Here is a 17,149-nt window from a genome sequence, read left to right on the forward strand (position 1 = left end):
GACGTTCAGCTGATTTTTTGCTGTAATATGTTTAATTTTGTTTGCGTTAATAAGTTAATTACTTGCATGCGAGGCAACAAAATTACATTCTAAATGCTTTAAACCTTTTTTTGTTCATCGTCATAAGCTTTTTTACATACGTAGTCGGCTTTAAAAAGTACGTAATAACTTACCAATCCAAGTTTCAATTCATCGGATGAGGCCACCGTGCCCGAACGGACGTGGACACGTTTCCATGACAACAGCTGATGGCGTCACTTCCGTTGTGTGTCCGTCTGTGAAAGATAAATTCGAAATTGTAAATTATGTCGGAGGTTGGCAACTTGTAACACGGATACTCACATTTAAGTTGGAGGCACAACTTTGATTGTAGCAGAATGCCAACACAACAACATAATATTGCGAACACAGAAATAAACACATGTGTGGGGTTCGTATGTTTAAGTCCAGCCGTCGCTGGTTCGTAAAAAGGCCGATTTGCAACATAATAAATATTTTTTTAGGGACTGTTACTATTTCGTCAGCTGTTGCTGCGATTTGAAAAATAATGCCATCCGTCGCTGGCCAATGAGGGGAAATTTTCATCACATAAAAACAAATGTGCATTACAAAAAAGCAAATTTACACAGAGGCATAACTTTGTGAAATACATTTATCGTCAGCAATCATTGCGTTTTGAAAAATTATCTCCTGTCGTCGCTGGGTTTAAAAGTGGCTTTTTCGTAATATTGCAAAAACTGTGAGTTAAGGAGGATGAATACGCAGCACTTTGAGCAATGAAACATTTTACACAACAAAATAGCAACATGCGTTTTTAGTAATCTATCCTTTCGCCAGCATTCGCTGCGTTTTGAGAACTTTGTCCAGTCATCGCTGTGTTAAAAAGGACATTTGCACAAAACCATATGAAATAAAGACATTCATGTTTAAGGCCCAAACCTTTATCGCCAGCAGTCGTTGCGTTAAAAATTGGGTTTTCATGACATAAAAAAGCAAACTCACATTAAAACAAATAAACAAACGTTGCTAAGATCTTCTTGTTATCTCACAAACTTTGCTTTCTTTTCATAAACTGTATTTTAAAATTGCCTCAGTTTATACTCTTGCTGGTGTATTCTTAATCTGATATTAAATAAACTGTCTCAACTTTGCACAAACAGATTACCTTTCCAGAATACCGTCCGCATTACAAGACCGTGCACAGCCTGCAACACGAATACGCAGGTGCAACGTTGAACAACCAGGTGTTGGGGGGATTTGCGCAAGTTAACGTGCAGAAGGGAATTCCCGAACACTGGAGCCGAAAACTGGTTTCAGAGACCGAGAATTTTCACGCAACACCAAAATCAATCAACGACACAAACTGCTCAATATTCAGAAAAATCTTCTGTTTGTGCAACTCCTTACTATAAGCTTCTTGTTTAACATTAAACATGGGCTGATATCTCAATCATACCTTTCAGTAAATCAATACTCAAATTTGAATTCATAAAAGTAAATGAACACTGAACTTTCTTACTAAATCTAATCTCTAAGCAACTGTACTTCAATCTGAGTTTAGTTAATTACATAAAGTACTGAATATGTGAATATCTTATTAAACCTTCACTAATGCTTGAAGTGCTGAATATAAACTTGCCTGAAGAACCGGAACGTACAGTGAACAACCAATTTTTCGCGCACACAAGTTCAAGTCGATTGCGTATATTGTTGATCAATGTCCATTGTGTTTTTTGACTTTGTCCATTACGTATGTACGTCTGTGTCCATCACGTATATTGCTTCAGTAACAAAAAAAGCTTTCCATGGTGTTTTAAACCGGCAGTGGCGACTTTGCAAGTCCAAGTTGGTTGAAAATAATGGCAGTTTTCATGTAACAATCGTTTCGAACATCCAAATGGAACGAAGGTGAGATTTCGTAGGTCATAGTGAATTGTATAAAACGCGCCTATGCGTACGTCATCCACATATTCTAGCCTATGCCTTGTCATATGGGAATGCTATAGCGTACTGTGATTTATGCATACGTGAGCCGTGGTAACTGTTCTGCATGGACTCTGCTGTTCTGATCCCAGTTGTAAATTAACGTTTATCTCATCTACATCTTTACAGTCTGTTGTGGTTCGGGGTAAGTATGTAAGTATTAACGTATGGTAAAATATTTATTTAATCAGCGGTTTAATTCGCAAAAACACAAAAAATGAATTTTAAATCTTTATTTCAGAACTTCTTCCATAAATGTATTTATGTTTCTGAAACCCATAATAAAATAATCACCCGCTATCCTGACACATATACATTCAATTCTTGGTTCAAAAAGATTACAATGAATGATCAGTGCAAACCAACTTTGCGCTGTTTTAAATTAAGCTACTGCGCAACGATTGACTCAAGACTTCACTGATACTACAACAATGCCGCTAGAGGCGCTACCGCACAACACGTGAAAACGGAAGTATAACACGTGACCGAATCTAGTTGGCCGCTAAAACCAAAGGCACGCGAAAATCTCGCAATCAAAATGGAACGTGAGATACTTACAAACCAGCGCTTATTGCAAAGTGAGCGAAAATCTGCAAAGGCTTAAATTGTCACGTGACTGTTCTGCGCATACCAACAATTGTTGCGTCACTTATACACACGTGGATTAGAATAGAAATTGCGCAAGATTTGTTAGGGAAAGACTTGTCAGTGTTATTTTAATGTAGAAGACGTTTTATAACTACGACTTTTCAACAATAAATGTTTTACTGCATTGTACAAATATAGCATTTACCAGCCCAAGACGTACAACAAAACATTGTGGTAATAATACTTAAACATATCTACCCTGCGTTTCAGTATACGTTTAGTTTGCAACAAAACATCAGGTGTTGCTACAACACAATAACTAAACAACCACTCAAAACATTTTATTGTAAAACACATTTTAACGCAACTATAGCATGTTTACGTCATAATGTTATTGACAACAATTGTATGCACACAGCTTTGTTTAAGTTTTGCTCAAAACGCTTTCAATATCAGATTAGACAAACTCGAGATAAACTCATTAATCGTTAAACCGATTGACATTCGGTAGATTATAAGTGCTTATTTACACTTAGTTATTTGAGGCGCTTTTAAACGCTTTGAAAAGCAATCAGGTTCCAAACATCATTACATTAAACATGCAAACATAACCTCACCTTGATCAGGACGTCGTTGCACGTCAGCAACAAAAGGAAAATGGCCGGCTAGTCATTTGTTTGTTGGTGGACTTGAAATTAAATGTCTGCATTTATAATTTACAACATATTAAATCTCTTGACACAGTAGATCCAACAATGATATCTATAAAACTGCAATAACTTTAAAATACAATCATGCACGTTAACATCCAGAATCAAAACTAATAAGCGACTTACCAACTAAAAAACAATGCTAAAACGTAAAAAATGTTACACTTACGTTGAACTGCATGCAGCATACACGGTGCAGATTGTTAATTGCAGTTAAATTATCAGCATTTTGGATTGATGAACTTTGTGCAGCCACAAAACCAGCAGCATTCTCACACCAGCATGACCTGAAACCATGTAAGTAACTGTGGATTAACATTCAGGCTTTCCTCTCCTTCAAGCTGCCAGCGACAAAATTGCAACAACACTAACTTGCTTGGAACGCAAAACGCGAGTTTATCAGCAAAAAATGCCTCACGCCTGAAAACAGCGCCTATCGGGGACTGCACGCACAACGTGGCATTGTTACGTCACACTGCAACTGCAGAACGTGGCTATAGTTTAACAGTTAACTTGGCAAGATCCTGCTAAAACGTTACACACAAAAATGTAACAAAACATAAAGCAATTTAACTTAATCTGTATTTTTTAATTAGCAATAAGCCAGACAACTTACAATTCATAGATTTTCCAACTGATAAAAATTCATTCAAGTTAGTTTGCCGCAAATGTAATACAGGTGAAATACTTTCCTGTTGTCACTAACCAATTTCAAAAACAATTCGCAATTATGCACATTATTGTTCACAATTGTGTGGTAATCCACTTTGACATACGTAGTAAAAAACGATGATTGTGACATTTTTTATTCTCAAACACATTTTAGTCAAAATACTAAAAAAACGTGTGTGCGTATAGCAATCGTTTGCAATTAAATCTACGTAGAACGGTTAATTCGTTTGTTCTAAAATACAAAACAACGTACCTTTCATTTCCGCCTTTTCAACCCTCCCCGCACAAGCTATTGCCTCCACCGCACTGCGAGGTCAAGAAGAACTCGCACTTGGTCACGTGATCTCTTACAACAAATGCGCGTTGATTAATAGAAATCAAACACAACTCAGAAAAAGCGTTGTATTTTTGCATTATTCTTATTGTTTAGGTTACTGGTTCATCTCAAAGTTAAACTGCATCGATTATTACCATAACTGACAAAATCAAATTCAGTTTTTCGAACAATTATTTCGGTGTGCTTTCTTGGCCAAAACCTGCATTGAAAGCAATAACTTTGCCAAATATAGTTGACTTGAAAAATGGTTTCTACTTATAGAAACGTATTAACAGAATTTTTAGCTCTTCCGGCAGTTTTTTATTGTAATATGCCAACGTTTCGATGTCCCATACGAAACACCTTCATCAGGGTAATGACATACAATGCAAACACAAGTTATTATAAAGCGAAAAGGGCGGCGAAACACACATAAAAAAGGCGATAGAAATAACGCAGTGCGCACCAATGGTCGTGTGATAACACCTGGCTCAATGGTGCAAAAGTGACCGATAAGTTATCGGCATTAGAACGTCCGTTTTAACGTTCATCGTGTTGGTGTGAGAATGTATGTTCCACGACTCCAGGAAACCTCGCTTGTGAAAATCGGTTTCTCTAGCTAACACCTGGGCAGCAGAGAAGTTTATGGTGTGACCGAGGGTAGTAGCATGTTGTGCTAATGCCGATTTTTTAGCATCTTTCTTGGCTACATCCCTCTCGTGTTCTTTACGGCGCGTATTCAGAGATCTTCCCGTCTCGCCAATGTAAATCTCCTTGCACTGTTGACATGGGATCGCGTACACCACACCCCTTGCTGCGTTTGTATCAATGGGATCTTTGGGGTGCGACAGCATCTGACGTAGGGTGTTGACTGGTTTAATCCCTACTGAGACCCCAAAGTCGATTAACATGCGACGTATTACGTCTGTTAACCTAGGAATGTATGGCAAGGTAACAAATGTACGCTCTTTGGACTGAACCTTTTTTCCGAGCACCCGTGGTTTTTCGGTCACGGAGGATCCAGTTCGGGTAGCCATTTAACCGCAGGGCCTGGTGTACCCTTCGTAATTCGGTTTGGAGCATTCCGGGTTCTGTGGTCAACCTTCGGGCCTGATCTGTCAGCGATTTCACCACAGCTCTCTTGTGGTGTAGAGGATGGTGAGACGTGAAATGCAAATAGCGCCTGGTGCTCGTTGGTTTGTGGTACACTTGCGTGGAAAGTCTCCCGTCTGTTGCCTGTAATACCTCCACATCCAGAAAGGGAAGCCGGTTGTTAGTTTGCAATTCCATGGTAAATGCGATCCCTTGTTGCACGTTGTTTAAGTGATCTAGAAACGCTGTAACCTGGCTAATATTGATGATGCAGAACGTGTCATCCACATATCTTTGCCAGAATCGTGGTGGTGTGGTAAACGTTTGGAGAGCGCGTTGTTCCACCGACTCCATGACCATATTGGCAACCACCACCGACACTGGAGAGCCCATGGCCGTGCCATACACTTGTTTGTAAAACTGGCCTCTAAATGTGCAGTAAGTCTGCTGCAAACAAATCTCTAGTCCAAGATGAATGTCCTCGCATGACCACTTGGTTCTATCCTTAAGGCTGTAGTCCTCCAGCAGTCTTGACTTAGCGATTCCCAGTGCCAGGTCAATTGGTATGTTGGTAAACAACGAGACTACGTCAAACGAAACCAACGTTTCGTCTTCATCCAGTGGCCGTTGCGTTGTGACTGCTTTAACAAACTCCTCAGAATTCTTTACCGTGTATTCCGTGTTACCCACCAAGGGCGCCAATAGTCGAGCCAGGTATTTCGCAAGGTTGTAAGTCGGGCTTCCAACAAAAGACACGATTGGCCTAAGGGGTACATCTGTTTTATGGACTTTTGGTATTTATAGAAACGTATTTTGTGGCAAATAGAAAAAGCCTTTAAGAATTATTCTTCTGTAGTTGCATTTTTTGGATTTTAAATGTATGTATTTTTGACAAACAAAGCAGACAAATATTGAACACGATAACGTTCGAAATTGTCCACATAGAAATAAAAACACAAAAAAGCGATCTGATGCGTTTCAAGTTTCAAAAACAAAATCAAAACCTAGTTATGCACGAAGTAGTACTCGGTGATGCTTTTCTATATCTCCCGTGACGTCACAAAAGGTAACTAAAGGTTCGAATAAAAGTCCTAAACCCGAAAAAAATATCCCGAAAAGAATCTTCTCAAACATTTATCTAACATTGTCTTTCGTGTCTTTCTCACACATTGCCAACATCAACACTTATTATACATAACTAATGCTATTAAAATTACGATTATGAGTGAGTTTTGTTCGATTTGTTTGATTCATAGAATTTCCTTAACGATAAAACAACATAAAGGTCCTTTCAATAATAAGTTTGTTAACGCTAAACTATTTTCCTGTACCAAATCCACTGAAAGCCATACCAGTAAAATCACCACAGTGATCAGAACAGGTGTTGTGTCGGATTGATCCAATGCAAGTGGTTTCAGCTTCCACAAAATCATCGCTGAATTTGACACCAGAACACAAAGCACATGTTGCTACTCCGGCACCTGTGGCCGGGTTTCGGGCTTCACTTTCGGGTTCGGGTCGGTTTCAGGCTCCAATTTCAGGCCCGTTTACAACTCTGTTACCGCTTACGTGGTTATATCGTGTGCTTTCGATTTAAACATGTGTTATTCACACAGCATGCGAGGTAAGGAATTCAGTTTGAATCGAGCGAAGTGTTGACCCCATTTATCGGTCACTCGGTGGCGTTGTTGAGCAGTGGGTAAACGGTATATTGCAGACAAGTCCTGTTCATCTAATATGGCAAGTTAAATCTTTGTTTTGTAATTGTAGCATACGATTTGCCACTGGATTGTACCTTATTATAATCTGTTAAACAGCCTGACGCTAGGAAATAAAAAGAAAGATTCTAAACATTGCGAACAATGCTGCAAGTGTGTTTTATACGACATTTAAAACTACAAATACATCTTTTTTTTAGTTTATTTAGGCGACATTCTGCGACAAGTTCCATTGCTTAGATACGCTATGCTTGCGGGTGAATTTTTTTAAAATATTTTTAACAACAATGGTTAAATCAAAACTAACAAAAAATTAAAGCAAACATGATTCATGTTAAAGTAAATCAACAATGTAAATTAAAAGTTAAATTAATTACCCACTAATAATCATTAATTAAAGAGTGGCATTAGTTGCTTGATTTACGAGACTGAACTTAACGATAAAACAACATGAAGGTCGTTTCGATCATGAGCTTATCTACGCTCCAATCTATTCCTGTTCCAACTCCATTGTAAGCCATGCCGGCAAAATCACCACAGTGTTTCACGCTGTCGTTGTGTCCAGTTGATCCAATGCAAGCGGTTTCAGGATTGCTAAAATCAGTGTTGACTTTAACTCAGAGCGTATGCCGCTTTTGTGGTGCCGTAGCCTAACAAAGTTCTAAACTGGAAATAAATTGAATACCATTTAATACATACTACGACTTGGTATATATCTGAAACCAAAATTAAACCAATTAGTTAAATTTATGATACTATATTTTTTTCGCTAAAAACAAACATTCACCTGAATGTATCCTGGTGTGAGATAAGGTTGAGCATCCGGTCCAAAATGCTGAAGCACATCACCCACCGACCCTTCATCAAACACCACAGGTACACTGGGACCGTTGTCATCTGGCCAAGAGTAAACACCAGATTCGACAGGAAACGCTTTGTAGAGTGAATACAAGTTGCCCTTGTCTCCGAACGCGTCGAGAAATCTGTTCTCAGTTCGATATCGAAGGTAGGAAGACTTTCGCCAATTACTCAATGGTGTTTCGTTAGGAACCTTCAAAATAAAATGTTTTTTCCTTTTATCAATCAAAATTTCTCAGTCAACATAACCTAGCAGTTTATAAATTTGCTTGTTAAGTTGGCTATATAGTTTTTGAATTTGTAGTGCTGCATTTCTGGGGTCTTTTTATACGGCAAACAACGACAAAATCACTGCTTTAGCGCGTGACAAATTCAACCTGCCAAATCATCAAATCTCCGGCGTCGATGTCGAAGTAACCTGGGTTTTTGTAATCGTCGCTGGTCGCCGACACCACGTTACCGAAGGTGTTCATATTCGCCCAAGTGTTATCACCCTTGGGTAAAAGTGGGGAGTTTCCCTGCTGACTGGACCACCGGTCACCCTGGGTGCAGTATCCGTTCGCCTCGATGTTGTTCTCATGGATGCTGGCGATCAGCGTCCAACCTCCCTTGTTAGTGATCATGTCGCAATATGTGAGGTAAGGAATTCCGTTTGAATCGTGCAAAGTGTAGACGCCACTCATCGGTCGCTCGGTAGCGTTGTTGAGCAGCTCCAGACAGGACGATTGTGCATCTGTTTACACATATCAGAAATACAATATAATATCACACTAACTTTAACTTTTTTATTGTTGCCCAAAACTCTGGAAATTTATTTTGACAAAGGTTCGTAAACCGCAAAGGTTATGTAAACTATTTTCCATTACTCTACCTGTAAATCCCGGTTTTCCGCACAGTACAGTTAATGTCAGCAGCAAACCTATAAGCTTGTTCATTTCTTTCGCTGATATTTTTCTATAACAAACAAATTAAATATTTGTCACAAATGTGTTATTATTTGCTGAAGTTAATTTGCCTGATGTATTTGCCTCACAATAAAGATATTTTTGTACTTCTCTCTGTACTTCGGTTCTCTAATGATGTCGCTGATCGTATGAGCCCATTATATACTGTTTCGAAAGAAAGAAATAGGGAGAAAGCACAAATTATATCGTGGAGGACAGCTACTAAAATTACGTCGGAGATATCTCGATCAAACCTGTTGTTTTTTGGGTTACATCGAATCCCATAATATCTTATGTGTAGTTGAGCTTTTCTGTAGCAATCACAAAGTTTTTGACCATTTTTTCTGAAAACATACAAAGACCTTTGTGTTTACGATAAAGGGGGTGCTATTGCTCCCTTCAATCCACCCTCCGATTTGCACCTACCGAATCCCTTTGGCAAGCGCAGATGATTTTGTTCTCACCAACTGACCGTTCAGAATATAAAAGGGATTGGTCTTTATGAACTTTTTCATCGTTGCGCTCCCGTGGTGATAATTATAAAATGTGCGTATATTTAAACATGTGTTGTTCATATGGATAGCTTTTTTTACCCATTATGAGTCGGCAAACATGTTTTGTTCATAGTTTCTGCACCTTCAAAGTGTTTAAATTGCATTGCATACATATTCTGTTCATTTGACGAATTGAAGTAGTAAGGCTAACATTTACACCTTTAATCGGTTTTTGATTTTAGTCTATTTGAAGCAGCACTGAAAAACAAATGCGAAACCAGACTTTTTTGATAGCTTTGGAACTATACCTTCTTTCTTTGCGGGGCATCGCAGTAAAAACTGAAAAAATAAAAAAATAAAACACGTTTGAGTAAAATTCAAAAAAGCTAAGAGTACACATTTGTTGGCCTTTTGAAGACTTTGTTTACATTTAATATTGGTCGTTGGGAATAAACTTTGACAACAAAGTCAGTTAAATGTTTCGTTTTTCTAAGTCAAAGCCAATTTTAACATCTTCGGTTTCTACCCCATACATTCTATCGACGATACGATGATTTTTGATCATTTTAAAATACTTCGTTGTTTAGCAACCCACCGAGGTCCAGTTTGCCAACACAGATGGCGCGGTTCTCACCGGCGGACAGTTCTAATTTAAATTGACCTGTTCATAGCACCGCATACTGAGCGATATATCCAAGGCATTTCACAGCTATGCCCTGTACAGTGGGGTAAACAATTTGATGGACATAATGCTGTAATTGACTCCTGTTCATTAAAATGCGAAATTTTATGTTAATTTTGCTTCCAGGCTTTTAGACTTAGTCTTTTATGTGCCTGATAAGTAATGATTAATTTCGCAAAACAAGTAACTTTCTCGGTTTCTGGTTCGAGTTTTGCCATCATTATCAAATTTGCCTTCTTAATAATCTTTCAAAGGGAAATAAGATTTGACTGGAATCAAGAAAAGGCTAAAATTGTTGGCTGCTTTAAATTTTTTCAAAGCACCTTAACAATCTGGTTTGGATCTTGATTTTACTTCAATGTGTTTTTCGTTTTTCAGTTTTTACCCCGATATAGCTCAAATAAGATATAGCTCAAAAGATTCCAATCGTAAACCGATCAAAAGTGTATATTTAAGCCTTAAAACCTCTGTTTGTCAAATCAGCAGAATGAGCATGAAATGCAATTTAAAAACTTGTGCAAAAATGCGCAGAATCTTTAAACAAAACATGTTTTTTGACTAATTGGTAAACAATGGCCATCCATGTGAACAACACGTGTTTAAATAAACGAATATGATATAATTATCACCACGGGAGCGCAACGATGACACAGCACACACAGACCCGTCAGTTCTTCTGAACTGTCAGTTCGTGAGAACAAAATCATCTGCGTTTGCCAAAGGGATCGTTATACGGTACAAATCGGAGGGTGAATTGAAGGGAGCAATAGCACCCCCTTATCGTAAACACAAACATCTTTTTGCGTATTTTCACATATATACGTTTTGTGATTGCTAAAGAAAAGCTTACCTATATTTTAAATTTAAGGTATTTATTGTAACCCCAGTTAAAGATCAGGTTTCACCAGGAGATAAATTTCCGACTAAATTGTGCTAAGCTATTCTGATAGACGCCCCTTGCGAAACAATTTTGGCTTTCTCTCCATTTCTTCTTCTCCAAACAGTATATAATGGGCTCATACGATCAGCGACTTTATTAGATGGCCGAAGTACAAAGAGGAGTAAGACAAGATTGTGAGGCAAATACTTCAGGCAATTTACCTTGAAACAAATAATAAAACATGTGTGACAAGAGTTTTGTTATAGAAAAAAAACATAAAAGAAAAAATTGTTATAGAGAAAACAAATATAATTTGTTTGTTATAGAAAAATATCAGCGAAAAAATGAACAAGGTTATAGTTTTGCTGCTGACATTAACTGTGCTATGCGGAAAACCGGGATTTGCAGGTAGAGTAATGAAAAATAACATGCATATAACCTTTGCAGTTTACGAACCTTTATCCAAATGATGTTTTTCTCAATTTGTATCATCATGTTGAAAATGTAGCACACTTCTGTGGGGCCATAAAAAGTCATTAGTGTGATATTATATTGTATTTCTGATCTATGTGTAAACAGATGCACAATCGTCATGTCTGGAGCTGCTCAACAACGCCACCGAGCGACCGATGAGTGGCGTCTACACTTTGCACGATTCAAACGGAATTCCTTACCTCGCATACTGCGACATGATCACTAACATGGGAGGTTGGACGCTGATCGCCAGCATCCATGAAAACAACATCGAGGCGAACGGATACTGCACCCAGGGTGACCGGTGGTCCAGCCAGCAGGGAAACTCCCCACTTTTACCCAAGGGTGATAACACTTGGGCAAATATGAACACCTTCGGTAACGTGGTGTCGGCGACCAGCGACGATTACAAAAACCCAGGTTACTTCGACATCGACGCCGGAGATTTGATGATTTGGCAGGTGGGCTTTGTCATTGATACTAGATTATTGGAAGACTAGCATAAACTGAACTATAAACCATGTGAGTATAAAGTAAAACTTTTAGTCAAATAACCAAATTCGTTTCCAACTTAACATTTTAAAAGTTTTTTTTTTGTTATGCCAAAGGTTCCTAACGAGACACCAATGAATAATTGGAGAAAGTCTTCCTACCTTCGATATCGAACTGAGAACAGATTTCTCGACGCGTTCGGAGACAAGGGCAACTTGTATTCACTCTACAAAGTGTTTCCTGTCGAATCTGGTGTTTACTCTTGGCCTGATGACAACGGTCCCAGTGTACCTGTGGTGTTTGATGAAGGGTCGGTGGGTGATGTGCTTCACCATTTTGCTCCAAATTCTCAACCTTATCTTACGCCAGGATTTATTCAGGTTAAATATCTTTCTGTGTAAAAAAAAAAGTTCTTCCCGCAAGTTTAACTAAATGTTTTAACTTTTACATCTCTTAACATATATTATTTCCACGGCCTAATTCAAATTTTCATAATAGATGCATTCTTTTGCAGTTCAGAACTTTGAATTATTATGGCACTGATAAATCGGCATATGCACTATGTCCAGGCGTGAAAGTCAGCAATGATTTTGGTAATCCTCAAACCGCCTGCATTGGATCAACCGCACACAACAGCAATATAAAACACTGTGGTGATTTTGCTGGAATGGCTTTTTCTGGTGTTGGGACAGGAATAGAATGGAGCGTCGATAAGCTGATGATTGAAACGACCTTTATGTTGTTTTATCGTTAAATTTAGTCAAATAAATATTGCTATGTAATGTCCTATAATCTATAGATTAATTATTTGAATTATCGATTAGTTTTATTTGGTGGTGTTCGCTTTTCCATGTTGCTACTACTCATTTTCCGCAATACATTTGTGATATTTAAACTGATTTTACCATAGGTTTGTTGAATCAACTTTCCGTTAATTAAATACAAATGAAATCTTGTCGACGCAATAAAATCAGTTCACTGGTTGATATGTCTTGCATTTGTTTAAGGTGTCCAATCACCTGGTAAACGAATAATATCTTTCATGAATTTTGTGTCGAGATAAAACAGTTCAGAATATGCAAACTTAAAAAAACTTTTAATAAGCCCCGCATTAGTTAGGTTCGCTTGTCATTAAGTTTAGGGATGTTTCTGTACGTTTTACTTACCACCATACCTGTAACCAATGTTCAGATGGCTTGTTACCTGCTTCCATTTGACTGTATGAATTCCCATATAACTCACTCTCAACATTAGATTATAGACCTTGTAAAATAAGTGATTTCAATACAGCGACATTGTTGAACCTTATGTTCGAATTAGTAAAAGTTTGCTAAACAAAAGCATCGAGCAAATGCATAATAAGCTGCAGACAGGGCGCACTGTTTCGAACAACAATGAGGTCTCATTAGTGCAGCTGGTGACGACGAATCGGCCGTATTGGTTAGTGTAGCCATCCTACGGCACTCCAGGTTGTCAGAAGCAAATGCACCGATGAAGGACGTAACAGAACAAAACAATGTGCACTGTCCGCATGTTTAAATATTGCTATGTTGCTAGGATTCCTGTTGTGCTCAAATGTAATGTCGGCGTTGGGCTTCACTGCCTAAACCAGTTGGAGGTAAAGTTGCATTTTATAATGTTTAGCCCATCTTATGTGGAAAGTTTTGGTTCGCCATAGGGCTTGTATTTGTAGCGAAATACATGTAACTCAACAACCCTCAAAACCAATAGAATATAGGTCTAAATACTGTAAATAAACAGGCAACGTATAGGAAACAATCTCCAAAGTTAATGTTGAATAAAGGCAAATCAAGTTGTTTGGAATTCGTTTTCTAGAAGGTCTGTTGAAAAGTAAAAGTCGGAATATTCGAAATGTCACAATAAACGCAACTTTGCTTACTTTTGTTTGAAGTTGTTTCAAAAGTTTTAAGTGCGGCTCATAAACCTGATTTAATTGCGCAACCCCACACAAAGAACCGTTGCATAATTTGTTCTGTGATGTACCAATCACAACCAACCCACAATTTACAACTCTTTGTTAGGCTTCATTCGTGGCAGCAATCTGTACGCAATTTCGTTAAACAGACAAGCGAGATTTTATTGATAAAGTGCCATACACAGTTGAAAGGATCGTCCAATTTACAGTTTAAATATATAATGGAGTTCCACACAAATTTCATTTGAGGTAAGTCATTGTATGAGCAGACCACCGCCCCGCAACAAAAGAATCTAGTATTTAGTGTCGATCAACACAAATTTTACTGCCCAGGTAAATGTTTTGAGCAAAACACTTTTGTGATCCAAGGTAGTAATGTTACGTGAATCATTATAAACATTGAATGATCCACTATAAACACTCAATATGAGGCTCGAGTTGGACCGGTAAAAGCTTCTAGCTCAGGATTAAATTAAAATGTTTGTAATTTCAAAAACCTTTGCGCACTAATAATTTTGCTATTGTATCAACAGAAATCGAAACAGATAAAATGATGGAATTATGCTTAAATTGTATTCATGTGTTTTTTGGGTATTTAGATTTTTTCAATAAAGGCAGTCAAAGTATAAATTATTTGACTGTGCTTTGTAAACGCAAGCGAAAATACGTCATTTTAATTTGTGTTTGTTCAACTGCAGACAAACAACACGAACCTAAGTTGTTTATTCCAAAGTTAACATCTGAAAGTGAAACATGAAGAACCTGATTCTGTCAGCATTTGCAGTGCTTGTATTCGGCTCAGTGGGTAAGTAAAAAATTGATAAAGTTTTCAAAAATTCAACTATTCAAGTCGGATAAAATCCATTAAATTATCGTGGCCTGCAAGATGTTGGTTGCGTTCAACACCGACTCTCAGATACCAGAAATGCTTTCTTTTACTTTACAGCTGCAGCCATCAGATGTTACGATTGCACTTTTATTGACCCACCTGTACCGGGTGACGGGGACCCATCATGCAGTGGTCCTAAACCGGATGCATCTCATATCTCAAATTGTTCTTCTGGGTTCGACTACTGTACGACCGTTGTAAGTACGGGCACAGGTTTGTGAAAAGCTATATTTGCATTGTTTAAATTAATAATTAAAACATAATTGATGTTCATGTTAATAAAATATGTTTGCCTATTTGTAATCGGACAAAAGAAGCGCTTATCTCAACCCTAATCCAACATTACTTTTGTTGAAAACTAGTTTTTATGCTTTTTACCGCTTTTGAAAGCAAACCTATCACAAACAAAATAATAAAGAACCCTTGTTTTTCAGCTAACGGTGTTACATACACTATTGTTGAAAGGAGGTGCGGGAGCCCTTTTTCTGGTTGTGAGACTGTAGGAAATGTAAAGATGTGTTCTTATTTTTGCGATACAGGTAAGAATAAGAGAAACTGTTCCACACATTTAAAACAGCTTCATACAATATTCTGAACAGTATTTTATGGAATCTGCTACAGTAATATACTGTCTATACCCTAAGTTAGGTTGTTATAAAGACAAAACCAACACAAATAAAAAACTAATGTTGCATGATTTAATCCTTAATCTGGTGGACAAAGGGAATTATAATTCATTGCGTTTGAGTACCTACGCGATCCTGGCAACCAGCAAAAAAAAAGGCTCCAGCAACCACGCAAGGGGTTCACTTTCAACCCCAATATCTCGCCAACCAAACAAAGCATGCTCTGCAGAAACAGAATATGTCATTGGCTTTTATGCCTCGGAACGTATCGAAGAGCAATAAGCAGTCATATTCATAAGCGTATTAATATTCGTGGTTTTAATATTTTTTCAAACGAGTGCCATCGATGGTTTGTTAATGCTTACAAAAGTATTGTGTTAAAATTTTTCTGTTCAGCTTTGTTTGGTTGGCGAGATATTGGGGTTAAAAGTGAACCCCTTGCGTGGTTGCTGGAGCCTTTTTTTGCTGGTTGCCAGGATCGCGTAGGTGTTTGAGTCGGTAATAATTGGATAACTATCTTTATTAGGGCGTCCCAGGTTTAATGTAGCCTAACGTTCTATTTATCCATCCAACGTAAGCTTTCATGGGTATTTATTTGGAAGTTTCGGGTCTGGCCAACTAGCGCTCCCAGTTTAGCAGAAATGAAAAATGTTTGTTTTTAAAAAACTGTTGTGCAGAAAACATTTTTCGTATATCACTGACAAAATATAAACACATCAAAAGATGAAACAGTGAATTACAATATGCTCAAAATTGTAATCTGTGTGTTTTGGGGGTATTTTAGTGTGTATCACTTGCTAAGCTGGTGCAAAATTGGGACTTGTAACTTTTTGTAAACAAGTTTAGTAATATATTTGTATCTTCCGTTACCGTATTAAAAATGTTCAAAAAATTATACAAATTTTTCCTAAATTCATTTTGTATGCAACCTATTTCGGATTTATGACCACTTCTTCTATACGACAATAAGAACATAACTTAATTATTTCATTTAGCAATAAACAACCTAGTTTGCTTTACATTTTAATGTCTGACTCATCCAAACTACAGCTATAAACCACTAAAGCCAAAAAAGGTTATAAGATGAGGCAGACCATTTTATAAAACGAACATTTCGGGAAAGTAGCTCAAGTCGTAAAGACCTAAAGAGGCTAATTAAATTTACGACCCTGCGAAATTGCCTTTTTAACAACGAGCAAAAAAAACATTGCGCCATATTGGTCAATAGCCTATTTTTGGGGGGATATGAAATCGTATTTGTTAAATGAATAACTTGATTTAAAAATACTTGACATTTTCAGACAAGGGCTGAGCGATTTGTAAGTTTACTGTTTATTTTCCAGATTTTTGCAACTCAGACAACCCACCAGGTAACTTGTCAATAAGCTTTGTCTACTTCTAATTCAAAAACTCTTGGTTTGTAAAGGCATTAAGCGAATATATTATAAACAGCAGAAATTATACACTGGTCTGAGGCAATGCTTGGCTGCACTAGCCAATAGACAATTTCTCTCTCTAGTATGAATTTAAAACTCTGTAAAAGTCAATAAATGATAAGCAGCAGACAGTACACACTGCTTCAGCACCTATATCTCTTCTTACCAGCTTTACCAACATTGTAGGTAGAAACAGTGTGCAGTGTGCTTCGAATTGCTGTGAATTAACAAAACTTTATTGTAACTGTTGTTTATTTTTCAGCTCCAACTAACGAACCAGGTAACTATAAATCCGTGTTTATTTTTGTGGTTTTATCATTTGGTCAAAACATATTTATTGTAAAGATTTTTTTGGTAAA

At 37.6% G+C, this 17,149-nt stretch overlaps 3 protein-coding genes across 3 annotated transcripts; 1 reads left to right on the forward strand and 2 right to left on the reverse strand.

Moving 5' to 3' along the window:
• Positions 1-274: 274 nt before the first annotated feature.
• Positions 275-6,150, reverse strand: LOC145206212 (uncharacterized). The gene is made up of 3 exons (XM_080078505.1): positions 4,207-6,150; positions 3,451-3,568; positions 275-3,274 (listed from the first exon to the last, which is right to left on the reverse strand). Exon 1 carries the CDS (start codon positions 5,752-5,754, stop codon positions 5,203-5,205), a length of 552 nt encoding a protein of 183 aa, XP_079934631.1. The 5' UTR covers positions 5,755-6,150; the 3' UTR covers positions 275-3,274; positions 3,451-3,568; positions 4,207-5,202.
• Positions 6,151-7,691: 1,541 nt separating this feature from the next.
• On the reverse strand, positions 7,692-8,608 carry LOC145209911 (intelectin-1a-like). Its single transcript, XM_080079956.1, has 3 exons — positions 8,315-8,608; positions 7,867-8,130; positions 7,692-7,745 (listed from the first exon to the last, which is right to left on the reverse strand). Exons 1-3 carry the CDS (start codon positions 8,558-8,560, stop codon positions 7,692-7,694), a joined length of 564 nt encoding a protein of 187 aa, XP_079936082.1. The 5' UTR covers positions 8,561-8,608.
• Positions 8,609-11,281: 2,673 nt separating this feature from the next.
• LOC145210072 (intelectin-1-like) lies at positions 11,282-12,657 on the forward strand. Its single transcript, XM_080079967.1, has 4 exons — positions 11,282-11,345; positions 11,517-11,872; positions 12,020-12,283; positions 12,418-12,657. The coding sequence occupies exons 1-4, from the start codon at positions 11,282-11,284 to the stop codon at positions 12,655-12,657; spliced, it is 924 nt and encodes a 307-aa protein (XP_079936093.1).
• Positions 12,658-17,149: the final 4,492 nt, after the last annotated feature.

The sequence above is a fragment of the Phallusia mammillata genome, chromosome 1 (genome assembly GCF_965637545.1).
Source record: "Phallusia mammillata chromosome 1, kaPhaMamm4.hap1.1, whole genome shotgun sequence".
In the NCBI taxonomy this organism is placed as follows: Eukaryota; Metazoa; Chordata; class Ascidiacea; order Phlebobranchia; family Ascidiidae; genus Phallusia; species Phallusia mammillata.

Excerpts from the sequence above, each read along its gene's own strand:
- LOC145206212 (XM_080078505.1), bottom strand. The coding sequence starts at position 5,754 with ATGGGCTCTCCAGTGTCGGTGGTGGTTGCCAATATGGTCATGGAGTCG.
- LOC145209911 (XM_080079956.1), bottom strand. The coding sequence starts at position 8,560 with ATGATCACTAACAAGGGAGGTTGGACGCTGATCGCCAGCATCCATGAG. Across the intron at positions 8,131-8,314 it reads GAGATTTGATGATTTGGCAG|GTTCCTAACGAAACACCATT; the intron begins GTTGAATTTGTC and ends TTTATTTTGAAG. Across the intron at positions 7,746-7,866 it reads TCACACCAGGATACATTCAG|TTTAGAACTTTGTTAGGCTA; the intron begins GTGAATGTTTGT and ends ATTTATTTCCAG.
- LOC145210072 (XM_080079967.1), top strand. The coding sequence starts at position 11,282 with ATGAACAAGGTTATAGTTTTGCTGCTGACATTAACTGTGCTATGCGGA. Across the intron at positions 11,346-11,516 it reads CGGAAAACCGGGATTTGCAG|ATGCACAATCGTCATGTCTG; the intron begins GTAGAGTAATGA and ends ATGTGTAAACAG. Across the intron at positions 12,284-12,417 it reads TTACGCCAGGATTTATTCAG|TTCAGAACTTTGAATTATTA; the intron begins GTTAAATATCTT and ends ATTCTTTTGCAG.